Here is a 13267-nt window from a genome sequence, read left to right as displayed (position 1 = left end):
AGACTTGATTCTTTTTAACAGTTGAATAATATTCCATTGTGTGTATATATATATATATATATACCACATTTCATTTATCCATTCATCAGTTGATGGACACTTGGGCTGCTTCCATCTTTTAGCAATTGTAAATAATGATGCTGTGAATATCAGTGTGCAAATATCTATTTGAGTCCCTACTTTCAATTCTTTTGGGTACATAACTAACAGGGGGATTGCCAGGTCATACGGTAAGAGTATATTTAGCTTTCTGAGGAACCACCAAACTGTCTTCCTTAGCAGCTGCCCCATTTTATATTCACACCAGCAATGAATGAGTGTTTCTAGTTCTCCATATCCTCTTCAACACTTGTTATTTTCCTTTTTTTTTTATAGCAGCCATTCTAAAGGGTGTAAAATGGTATCTCATTGTGGTTTTGATTTGCATCTTCCTGATAGATAACGATGCTGAACGTTCTTTCATGTGCTTTCTGACCATTTGTGTATCTTCTTTGGAGAGATGTCTATTCAAGTCTTTTGAACGTTTTAAAAGTGGCTTATCTTTTTCTTGTTAAGTTGAAGGATTTCTTTATATATTCTGGATATTAAACCTTTATCTGATATGTAGTTTCCAAATATTTTCTCATATTGTGTAGGTTGTCATTTTACTTTCATGATAAAGTCCTTTGAGGACCAAAGTTTTTAATTTTGATGAGATCCCATTTATCCTTTTTCTTTTGCTGCTTGTGCTTTGTGTGTAAAATCTAAGAAACCATTAACTAACACAAGAAACTGAAGATTCTTCCCTACATTTTCTTCTAAAAGTTATAGTTCTAGTTCTTATATTTAGATGTTTGATCCAGTTTTTATATATAATGTGAGGTAGGCATTCTCCTCCCCCTCCCCCCCCCCCTTTTTAAATGGAGATCCAGTTTTCCTGGTCCATTTGTGGAAGAGAATATTCTTTCCCAATTAGGATGTTTGCCACCTTGTCAAGAAATCAGTTGGCCGTAACTGTGAGGGTTGATTTCTGAGTTCTCAATTCTATTCCTTTGGTCTTCTTTTCCCCCAGTGGTCCTTGTGCCAGTACCGTACTGTTCTGAGTACTGTGGCTTTGTAATAAGTTTTAAGTATGAATCCTACAACTTCATTCCTCTATTTCAAGATGGCTTTAACGATTCAGGACCCTTACCCTTCCATATAAATTTGATGATGCTTATCCACTTCTGCAAAGAAAGTTGTTGGAATTTTTATTGGGATTGCATTGAATCTGTAACTTGATATCTTAGTGATAGTCAGTCTTCCTATCCATGAACACTGAATGTCCTTCCATTTATTTAGGCCTTCTTTAATTTCTTTTAGCAATGTTTTATATTTTCTTTGTGTAAGTCCTTTACATATGTGGTTAAGTTTATTCCCAGATATTTGATTCTTCTAATTGCTGTTGTGGATGGAGTTTTTAAATTTCTTCTGATTTTTCATTGCTTGTATATAGAAACTCTACTGATTTTTGAATATTGATCGTGTATCCCGCCACTTTGATAAATTCATTTATTAGCTCTAGGAGCTTTGTTGTGGATTTATGTGCTAGGTTTTTAATCTCTGACATGTTGATATGGAAACTAAGCAAGTCCTTTCAATTCTCTGTTTATCTTATCTGTATGGCTATTAAGTGCTAGAACCAGGATTTTTAACCCCACCCCTCTGATAACACTTTTTTCTTTTCATCTCAGGCCTTAAAAGCAACCACAAAATGAAAACTTTAGCTATCTAGATGTTTGGACATATACTGTCAGCCATGTTTCTAAATTTGAACGTAACCTGTCACATGGGGGGAATAAAAAACATTGGCATTATGGAATAGATTTGGAAAAATATATTAACTGAAATCCAAAAACTAATTGTGGGTTCTAACAGATATCTCTTCTCCTCAATCCCACCCTCCCTCATCCTAGATGTACACAAAGACAGATAACACACCTTCTGGGCTTTAGTGTGGGTTTTGTTGTTTATCTTTGTTGTTTGGTTTTGGTGATATTTCCCAAAGACTTTTCAGATAACCTGAGCTTCTGGGTATAAGTGGAATGTTATTAAAGTTTATATACAGTTTACTTAAGGTAGTAAATTGGCACCTGGTATAAACTTCTAGCTTTTCATTCAATGTGAATATACACATAAAATGCATATAGAGATAACAAAACTCAGCCAGAGTACCATCTCTGTAAAGGATGGTTGAAATGACTCTCAAACAAGACCTGGAAACCTGAGTTCAAGACTCCTGGATTACTTCAAACAGGAAAATAACTTTACAGCAATTCAGCTTCCTCATCTAAGAGGGGAGTTGAGTGGGAGGGCAGGAAGTTCAGATAGCTCCTCCAAATTTTCTTCCAAATGCGAACTGCTGAGATCCTTTAAAATAATAAAGCATGTATTGGGCCCCTTAGATCAAGATGAAATTATTATTCAGGCCTTATCATTAGTAGATATGTTTAAACGCAAATAGAAACATTATAATGAAATTGGTAGCGTTCTTTATTATTTGCAAAGTATTCACCTTCTTTGTGTCCTTTCATTTTCATAACATAATGGCAGAAGAGTCATTATTATCCCCATTTCACAGAAAAGAAAATCGAGAAACAGGTTGAGGGACTTGCTGGAAGTAACACAACCAAAGAAGGCAACTCTAACCCCCTAGCTCTTCCCAGACTCTACTTTGGATCTTCTTTGGCACCACAGTGGCTGTAGGCAAAGCCGGAACTAGGAAGCTAGGAGAGTGTGGCATGCTAATCGGTTCCCCCCAGTAGCCTGCCCACCTTCCCAAAGTGTTTTCTAACCCAAAATCCTTTAAATTGCTTTTGAATAGAATGCCAAGTGGGATTTATTTAGCATATCATTTCTGGGTGTATGTTTTCCTGAGCATTTATGGAGTTATGCTTTTGCAAGAAGCTGAGTGTTCCTGATAAAACAAGACAGATAATGATAAATAAGCATCTATGTAAGCCTAGCTGGAAGGAGGACCGGGGACTGTGAACACCCCTCCTGTGAAGTTAATCCTGCTTCTTTTAGCTATTTCTGTAGTAGTTAATGAGGTCTTGCAAAAATGTGGATCTGTGATGGTGTTTTAGCATCCATGCCTCTAGGAATTTTTTCACATATTCATAAAGTAGCTAGTCTGTCCAAAGCTTAAAGCAAAGGTGCATTAGGCATGAATTTAGTCAACTTCCAGTGTGGGTGGGCCAAAAAACTACTCCTGCAATAGCCCAAGTAGTCATTTTCATTGATGTGTCTAGATCAGCAGCTCTGGGCACAAATGTGAACTGTGTCAGGGAAGAGGTATTATTTAGAACAGCCAGGAAGGACTCTGAAGTGCAGCCCTGTAAGCTTTGATCCTGCTTCCTGACTGAGAGGAGTGAGGCTTGCTTTTGGAAAACTGAATAACTTAAAGGGAAACAAAAATTAAACGGAAATGGAATGAACAATCCTGCCCTGGAAAGGAGAACAATCCTGCCCAGGGGCTACATCATATTGTTCTTGGGAGGTGATAAACCACTTCGGTTCCTGATGGCAAGGAGGGAAAAATAGATTCTCGAAAGTTGATTTGGCACTCGGTGATGCATCAGGAGAAGCAAACCAAATGTGGAAACTCAGCTACTAATCTGAGCTCCGTGGTGCCATGAGTCATAGCGATGATCTACAATCAGGTTGGAAGGCTTCCCATACCTTAGCAGGCTCCCAGGAACACAGCTAGAGTTCACACACACACACACACACACACACACACTCACTCACTCACACACGACTTCACCATCCCAAAGCAGAGTCACACAAATCCTCCATACTTTTCACCTTTCTATGATTTTGTTTCCCCAAACAAAGTAGACTATGGCTCTTCTTTGATGCCCAGTTTATAAGCAAAAAGGCTTTAAAAAAACAAACAAAAAAAACACCTTTGTAAAAAATAATGCAATTTAAAGTGTGTGAGGATGATGAAATTTTGTTTGGTTCTGGTGACCTGGACCATATGGGATTCTTGGGCAAAGAGATTAAAAATACAGGCCAGTCTTTTCCTTCCTGGTTCTGGACAAGCACCTCTGAGCTGCTCCCAAAATTGCACCAGTCTTCTTGGCTCTGCTTTACTGTGGGCTCAAGGAACAAATCATAGGTCAAAGGTCTCTGACCATCAACCCAATAAGACATTGCAACAGATCATGGTATTATTGACAACTCAGTCAATATATAATCTCTATGCTCCAAAGACCCCATCTATGTCAGTACCACTGCGTTATTTTATTCATTCCAGTGAAATCTTTGGTCTTTTGCAAAATCAACCCCCAAATGAAGGAAAGCTTGAGCCACACCCCTGAAATTCCAATTTAGAGAGAAATGAACACCTTTCATTAAGAAGCACTACTTGTTATGAATGCACGCTTCCTTTTGTAGCTTAGTGCTCAACATGATCATTTTATCAGGTTATGAACGTCCCTTAAATGTAAAAGTTTAAAAGTCCTGAAAAAGAGCAGTAATGCAGTAAACAATGCTACCTTGGAAATGCTCAGAGCTTATTATTATTTCTTTTGTCTCCTGCTGGGACAACACTGAGGACACCGACAGCCGCTGTGATTACCGAAGATACGAGCTGATGTTGGTTGTTCCAAAAGCACCTGCAGCTCTTAAAACACATACACATACTGTTACATCAAATTAAATGTAAATTTGACTTCTGTTGTTCATGTTCTTTTACAGGTGATTCACATAACAGGCAGGCTCCGCCTGAGAGTGTCGCTGTCCCACGGGAGGACCGTCCCCAGCCAAATCATGGGTCTCGTGGTTGTGGCTCACGCCTTGCCTCCCCCTACGATCAATGAAGTCAGAATTGACTGCCACATGTTCGTCACTCGAGTAAATATGGACCTCAATATCATTTACTGTGAAAATAGGTACTTTGTTTTTGTTTACATTTGCCCTGTTGCACATTGCACGTTGGTGAGGTTTGCATTTTCAGCAGTCTGAAGGATTTTACTCTCCCAACGAGGCTCATTATAAATCCTAGTGTTGTTTTGAATAACTGCTTGGACCGCCACCAAGCATGCTTTTTACTCAAAATTTACATTACTGCCCTGATTTACATTAGGGACAACAATCGAGTGAATTGGGACACCCAGACATCCATATGCTATAATAAAGGCCAATTCTGGCTGAGAAGGCAAGGAGAGAGCAGAGCTGAGACGTTCTTGGCAAAATGATGCAATAAAACACGTCCCCTGATGCCTATGCCAGACCCACTTCCTGACTAATGCAAGGGCCCGGCCTTGTGCCGGCCGCTGCTCACAGAGGCAGTCAGCACACAGAGAACAAATGAGAATTTAAGTCCCCTGGAGGAAAAAGGACGAAAAAGAAATTTGCAAAACTATTAAATGAAACTTTGTAATCCTGAGGAGTTCACTTTTATAAATTTTAAAAAGATGACTCATTGTATAAATGAGTTGGCACTTCTCCCTCAAGACTGAACTTTTATAAAAGGACTTTTTAGCCTCTGGTTAAGAAGTTCGCTTTTTCCATTAAGCTCAAGGCAAGGGACAGGGAAATGGGATAGTGCCCAATCAGACCTTTCACCTCAAAGTCACCAGCCCATCATCAGACTGAATTGAAGAAGAGAAAATCACAGGGGTGCGGGAAGACAGGTTGACGGGGCTACAGGCAGAGGGGGTGGTTGTGGGAAGGAAGTTTTGGTGAAACCATCAATCCCCTAGTGTTCCAGAGAGAATTACTGAGTAATTCTGGAGAGGATGCTTCTGTGGCACAGAGCGTCATCAGGCATGAAGGCAATATATGGACGCTAAGCCCTATGAATGCCTTAAGAGGGGAAAGGGAAGAGAATAATGGTCAAGTGACTTGGGGGATTGACCTCTCCACGGCTCAGCCAAGAGGAAGATAGTCCCTGCATTTAGTCCACTGGGAAGAGATGTTGACTTCAAGTAGGAACAGTCTACCATTTCCTGTCAGGATTTCATTCGGAGAAAAGACATCACCAGCGGGAAGAGATAACCCCCTGAGCTACTAGTGTTCAGTGAGGTTGAAGATAGCATGAACCTGTCACAGTTATCTGATAAGTAACTAAATCCACTCCGTAAATTTGTTGGATTTTATTAAAACTTTTATTAGCATGACTGTATACTTGCTTATATTGAAGGGGACTCGAGAACGGCCCCAGGATACCGGGAAAGACTAGTCAGCCAGCATGATTAGCTGGGGGCAGCAGGTAACAGTAAAGATAGCTAACATTTATTGAGCATTTGCTATGTGCTCAGTAAGGTGCTAAGCATATCACATATGCCATCTCATTGAAGCTTCTGACAGTTCTGTGACAGTTCTGTGAGGTAGGTGCTGATTCGTCTCCATCCAACTCAGACAACTTTGGCCTAAGGGGAAAGGTTAAGTGCCTTGTTTGAGGCTAAGATTCAAAAAAATAGTCCATGCTCTTAGCAACATCCTGTGTAATCTCCCTGGATTCCTTGTCTTTTCTTTTTCTTCAGAAGTCAGGTTGACTGTCAAGGGGTCTGTCAGAATAACCTCTGAGGGGGGAACTTCCATGCAGATGAGCCCAAGGACATGGTTACAACCCACAAAGCAGTTTATTCTCTGATGAAAAATGTAGACTGCTGGAGAAAGAGATCCAACCCAGGGATGCAGATATAAGAGTCAAAGAGTGAACTATGGCTTTGCTTCTTCGAAAAATACAGTTTTTAATATTTGGGAGAGTACAAACTTTCAAAGGTCAGGAAATGTCAGCTGCCATAATTTAGCCCTATTACTCCACGCCTCCAAAAGCAGAGCCCTCGTCATATTTACCTAAATCCCAATGATAGTCTTATCCCAAAACCATCCTTTAATTTTCATTTCTGTGATCACAGATTGATTCATTCTTTTGGTGAGCTCCATGGACCTGAGTGCCTTATGGTGCCACTCTGTTAATTGAGATCATTTTCTGTAACCCGCTTTTAGCTTTTTTTCTTCCCATTAAGAAACAGTGCTTTCCACAACCCCTTATTAGCCAATACAATACAACATTATTTCCCAACTGACAATGATAGTAATTATGAAAAAAAAACCTGCATTAAAGGTAATTGTATATTTGATCCAAGGGAAAAGCATACTCTGTGCCAGGCTGTATGCTGAGTTAATTTCATTTCATTCATTAATCCCCTCACCAACCCCTTAAATTGTTTCACAGATGAGGAAACTGAGACTCACAGTAAAGAGTGCTATCAGGATTCTGACCCTGATATTACAGGGTATAGGATTTTAGGATTTTAAAGGTCATCAGACAGGGTGGTACTCTGTACACATATTCAGAGGCTATTGAACGCTGAGCCAGCCATATTCATGGAAGGGCTTCAGGAAATCAGTTTGAAGGATTTAATTGAAAAATAAATAAAGAAATATCTTCCCTAAAGAATGGGATGGCTTTTTCCCAGGGTTTATTATTTAATTAGGGAATTGTTAACTAAAAACTAAAGCTCCTCCTTGACTCTGCAGACGTTCTTTTCCTCTGGCATTCCCTAGGACAGCCTCGGGCAAAGCAGACATCTGAGGCTTTCTGAGGAACTGGCAACTTTCAGAAACACCAGTGAGGGTCTTTTCATGGCATCCTTTTCCCCTCGTTTGCAGAAAGGGGGTGTAAACTGCCTGGAAAACCGTTAATGTTTTAGGAAAACACCGACTAATCCTTTGTACCAGAAAACCATGGAATCCTTAAACGAACACTGCTTTTTATTTCCCCAATTAGTCTTATCGTTCCAAGCCATCTAATTTTGCCAAACATATTATGCCAAAAACTAATTAAGTTTCTAGACATTGAGAAATTCACCCACTTGGTAGTATATTTTAATTGCATATTCCATATTTCTTTGTTTTAGGTTCTTAACCCCTTGCCTTGGGGACCAGACTAAACTCCCCCAAAATGATCTCGCATGTTCCTTAAGTGTCATTTCTAAATATCTGCTTCATATTGGACTAGATCATAAATTATAAAAATCGCAGGGATGGTAAAGGGAATAAATTAAACAAAAAAAAATATTCTATTTCAGACTGATCGAGATGACTCTGTACTTGGGACTGAGCAGAGGGTGCTAAGCATTTTGACATGGCTGTGTATACTAGGCAGATTCCCCCAACATGTATTCCGATTTTTGTTCTATTTTTCTGTGCTCCAGCCTGAGGACACTGACGTCTGGACAATCAATGACAGCGGCTTACACACACGTACTGTCGAGCACAAGCCTGGAAGAGCTGCTGAACTGGTTTAAAAGTTTCTGTGTGGAATCCACCACAAAGTACTAGTTAAAAGGGCCAGGAGTGAAAGCTGAGCTCCCAAATGACTAAGACTAAAAAAGATAATACCCCCAGGCATCTGTATGTCTCAGCATTTAAATTATATCCCTTGAAATGCCAATTTGGACTTGATGCCAAGAAGCAGCTGAAGCCCTTTTTTTCATGGAAATACCCAATAGAAGACCAATCTGTTTAAATGAAAGGTGTCTCTAATCATTTGGTATAAACATAACATGTTTTTATTTTATTATGTAACCTTGAATTATCTTGGTCTCTAATGAGGATCTTACATTGTTACTGATTCTAAATAATTTCATGGAATTATGTTGTCTAAATGTGCATTCTCATGCCAAAAAAGGAAATGAAAAATCTAATTACTTAAACACAATTGCTTGATCTAGCATATTTCCTACTTTTTAAGCAGTCTGTTATATGTTAAAGAAAAAAAAAATCTTATCTATAAAGGCTTTGCCCCCCACGCATCACATCCTCCCAGTTGCCCTGATACAATGAAAATGTCTTAGCAGATTTTAACAGTGTCTTTATATTCTTCCTTTCTGAACACCAGCTCGTTTTCTTCTCCTTGTAGGATTAGTGAGTACATGGATCTGACCCCTGTAGACATTGTAGGGAAGAGATGCTACCACTTCATCCACGCCGAAGATGTCGAAGGCATCAGGCACAGCCACCTGGACCGTAAGTACCTCCTGCATGTGGAGAGAGCCTGGGCGCTGCGTCTCTCTCTGGTGCGTGTTGGGTTCTAATGCTGATTTTTCTCTTTATCCTTCCTGTGTATGTTTGCGATGACTGTCAGTGTGCAGTTAGAAAAAGTAAGACATACATCTCTTCAACTTGTGTTAGAGTAAGGTTGAAAGGTGGACTTCAGACCTGAGAAATTGCTGGGTCTTTAGGGGCTCACCCAGAATTTCATGTCTCTTATGCTGTCTCGCCCATGGAGTAGTTGGGGGGCCCTTGTCTTAAGTGCTTTCTTGACCCTTTCCTTTCCTAGAGAACAACTTCAATGCTGAAATTTGGGGTCTTGGTTTCAAAATGTACATGAGGAAGAAACAAGTTCAGATAGGCCAGAACCTTATAAAAATTCCTACTTGACAAGACATAAAACTGGGGCAAGGGGGAAGCCCAGGTGGCAGGGACCACAGAGCCCCTCATGCGGAAGTGGCCACAGCCCTTTCTTAGACAAAGGCGGTGTGCTTTTTCTGTGCTTCTGGAGAGTTGATTCAGAGGAGTAATTACCTCCATCCCCTGACTCCTGGAGAAGCTAACTAATCTCAGCTCTTTGAGTCTGGTTCTCAGCTTCTGCCCCAAGATTGAACCCCAGGGCACCTACTGTGGCAGGTAAGCAAGACAAGACCAGCAGTGTTCTGGCTGGGTGTAGGCAAAAACTTGCATGCCAGCGTGGTAATGTACTTTTCTTACATCAGAGTCAACCAGGCTGTTTACACGTTTCAGTTGAAGGTCTGACTGTTCTAGGGCATGAGACACTCATCTGGTAGACATTCTAGGAAGGGGCAAGGGGGACCCTTTTCCAACTGGCAGTCCTTTTTTATGACCACTCATAGACTCTCAAAGAGAAGGGCCCTACTAGCTATAAATACATGCAAAGTGCCACAAATCTGATGGCCAGCTTGAAGTTGAGGCATTTATGTAGCAAAACCCAGTTGTGCAGCTTTTGTATTTACTTCCTCTCCCCTTTCTTGCCATGCTCTGGGAGGGCTGTTTCAACTCTTTCTAGTCCTTCTCAGTTATTTGCTCATTTCAAACTCAGATTTCCAAAAGCATAATGGAGAGACAGTAAAAGTCTCAAAATGTGAGTGTCCTGTAAATGTGCTTTTCACCCAGTATTAGCAACACTGACACGGGACCAAATTTAGTGTCAGATAGGGTGTGTAGCAGATCTCTGGGAAGGGTCTGCCTGTAAGGCTGCTCTCCAGCAGAGTCCATTCCCAGCACTGAGTACATGTCAGATACTGTACACCAGGGAATTAGGGAACATACTTGTGACTAAGAATGAATGGGTGTCATGTATCGCAGAAGCAGATGGCTCTTCAATTAATTAGGAAAAAATTGATGTTATTTCCTGAAAAGAAACATCAGGTTCTTTGTAGCTGGGAATTCAGAGAAAATGGAGAAAAGTCAGGACCTCTGGAGGAAGACATGGATATATTTTTGGACCAGTGCAGGCCAGAGATCCAGACTTTTTAAAAAAATGACTATATTGTTTGTAGGACACTCTCAGAGACCACGTGTGGGTTGGGGGGGTTGCATTTTCATTTTAGAATCGTAATTGAGGTCTAAATTCGGAAACCTGACATTGCCAAGGGAAAAAAAAAAAAGCCTTGTCATCTCAGCTATTATTTAGAAAACGTCATGCTATCTCTCAGGTATTTGATTTACAGCTCGAAGAGACACTGTTCCTGGGGCGCAGTGAGCTTGGGCAGTTCATCTCTTCCCACAAAGCAAAGGTCTCCAACAAAAACGCTTGATGCTATTCTTTCCGATCTACTTTTATCTCATTTCCAATAGCCAGAATAATTTGAGAGTGCTGAAAATAAACTACTCTGCCATTCACTATTGTGCTATTCTCCTAATTTGTCTGGTATCTTGCCAACTAATAAACAAAGAAAGTATGCCTTCAAATTCTGTGATTTTTTTCATTACTTCATATTGACATACTGGGCTATTGCTTTATGATTTAGCCTCCTAACAGTGATTGAGTTCACTCTTTTAACTCATACATATGACTTCTAATTTTGAGTTCTTTTAATAACCTTAAACACATGAAAAACAAATAGAATGAGCTGATAGCTCTGCACAGCAAAATACACTTCACATATTTAGCTATCATGCTGTGGAATAACTCCACAATGTCAAGTAGCACACAATTAGTAAAACTGTAGGGGGAGGAAAAGAAGTGTTTTGATCCTGAGGAATTTTGATCCTAATCAGATTGAAATTTCAACGTTCTTGTAGTGCTTAATATCTTCAATCACACACAAAAAAATCAAACTGATTCCAATGTCAGGTTTTGCATTCTGTGACTGAAATAAAATGCTAAAATATACAAATGCATCTCGCTTTGTACAATAAACATTAACATCATTATAAAGTAAGATTGAGTCTCAAATTGTGTGATGGAATGTCTAATGTTTACCTAATTCTCAAACCAAAGCCAGCCCCGTAACAAAATGACAGAGCATGTAATAAGTCTTGGTTGTGTAAACAATGGAAGAAAAGGCAAAAGCCAGTACAGCGTCTTCCTTGTCCAAAGCCCTAGGCTATTACTGAAGAATACCTCAACTGTGCTTTCTTGGCAGGAGAAGGTCTTGGTGACGTAGAATCAGTTCAAGAATAAGATAGAATTCTAAAACAAAGGGATGGTTAAAAAATAAACCACATTAACTATTTAGCTTTTCTTCCTAGAGCTATTGGCACAATTCCTGGTTCTATCCATAAAAGACAGGTTTTAGGCATCTGATCATATTTCTGATGTTTTCGTATATGTCTTGCACTGTAGTTTAGAGATAAAACTTTTTTTAAAAAGACTCAATAGTCTTTGATAATTAAAAGTGGGATCTTTATCACTTTTATCTGTTTTCCTAGAATAAACACCCTATAAATCTATAAATTTGTCTCTAGAATAAGGAAGTAGAGGGGAATCTCAATTTCACCAGGATTTGACAACTCCAATAAACTGAACCAGAGAACTTGGGCCATTGACTTTCCCATTAAGATAACATGCCCATAGTTTATAATGTTTCAACATAAATAATCACTAAGAATCACACTATCTATACCACCATGATGGGTTTGTGCAATTATTCTAGAATTCTAAAACCAAGGGAGTTTGGGGGCCCCTTCTTTCATACTGTGACCTCATGATTTCTTTCCCTTTAAGCCACCTCCCTGGAGTTCGTGAATCCAATTTCATTGAGTCTTCAGGCCAAACTAACTAAATCAACATTTCAACATTTGAATCTTAAACCACTCATATTAGTCATTATTTGAGCATCTTTGCCTCTCTATCGCCCTCCATTTCTCCATTGATGACATTGAGATAATCAGTTATGTTTATCCCCAGAGGCAGACACTCCAGCTACCTGGAGCACCTTTGTCACTCTTGATGAGAGAGGTTGCAACATAATCATCTACCACTCCTTCTCTGGCTGTAGCCAGAAAAATAGAAGGGCAAAGCAGAAATACTAAGCCAGATAGAGAATATACTTTGCAGAAAACTTCTCTTTATTCCCATGTAATCCAGCCTTCTGCTTACAGGAGGAACTGAATTGTCTTGGCATATCCTGAAAGTTCTTCCTGGGTCAAATCAGCAAGAACTTTGTAAAATCTGGAAAGAGAGGCCTGAGGGAAAGTGTCCTTTCTTTATAATGTTGTACTCCACCAGTCTGGCTCAAGGCTTTTCTGACTGTGGGGTTTTAGAGAAAAGGAGCCAAAGGGTATAGATGTGAATGTAATTTTTCCTTCCTAGAACCTTGCCCAGGACAGGGGAATTCTGGAAGTTATTTTCAGAAAGAGAGAGAAGGACTCCCAGATAGTTGATAGGCTCATGTAGACTTAAAAAGCATGGCCTTTATAACACATTTGGGGAGTATTAAAAAAAAATACAGTAGCCTAAGTGTTTATTTTCTTAATTACAAACTTCTATTTTTCCTAACAAAACTAATACACAGCTACCTGGCATAATGCCTTCCATGCTGTTTTACATCAATAACCCCTACATTCCCTCCTGAAGGCACCTCATCACCAAATGCAAGCCGACTGCTTAATGCAGGACTAATTAGTATAGCCCCTTCCAGTCTGCAAGCTTTCCATTGTAATTCTTTCCCAGCTCATTTTTCCACAACCGAGCATCAATCAAAGTAAGTGCCCTGCCTGCCTAGGCAACACAAGATGTCCTCCATGCATTTGTCATCTGCCACGC

At 39.8% G+C, this 13267-nt stretch overlaps 1 protein-coding gene and 1 long non-coding RNA gene across 10 annotated transcripts in view; one reads left to right on the top strand and one right to left on the bottom strand.

Moving 5' to 3' along the window:
- The window catches only part of NPAS3 (neuronal PAS domain protein 3), a 927883-nt gene that overhangs the window by 840010 nt on the left and 74606 nt on the right, over positions 1-13267 (top strand). For all 8 annotated transcript variants that reach the window (XR_013162217.1, XR_013162215.1, XR_013162216.1 and 5 more), the window contains 2 exons: positions 4723-4916; positions 8900-9006. Coding sequence is in view for 1 of the 8 variants with exons in the window: in XM_077126978.1 (XP_076983093.1) it covers positions 4723-4916; positions 8900-9006 (301 nt within the window). In the remaining 7 variants the exon portion in view is untranslated. The remainder of the gene's footprint in view (positions 1-4722; positions 4917-8899; positions 9007-13267) is intronic.
- The window catches only part of LOC143655668 (uncharacterized), a 156226-nt gene that overhangs the window by 121471 nt on the left and 21488 nt on the right, over positions 1-13267 (bottom strand). The gene's annotated exons all lie outside the window — the stretch shown is intronic.

This window comes from Tamandua tetradactyla, chromosome 14 (assembly GCF_023851605.1).
Source record: "Tamandua tetradactyla isolate mTamTet1 chromosome 14, mTamTet1.pri, whole genome shotgun sequence".
Classification (NCBI taxonomy): Eukaryota; Metazoa; Chordata; class Mammalia; order Pilosa; family Myrmecophagidae; genus Tamandua; species Tamandua tetradactyla.
Note: the sequence above shows the minus strand (reverse complement) of the source record. Positions and strands in the feature narration are given on the sequence as shown.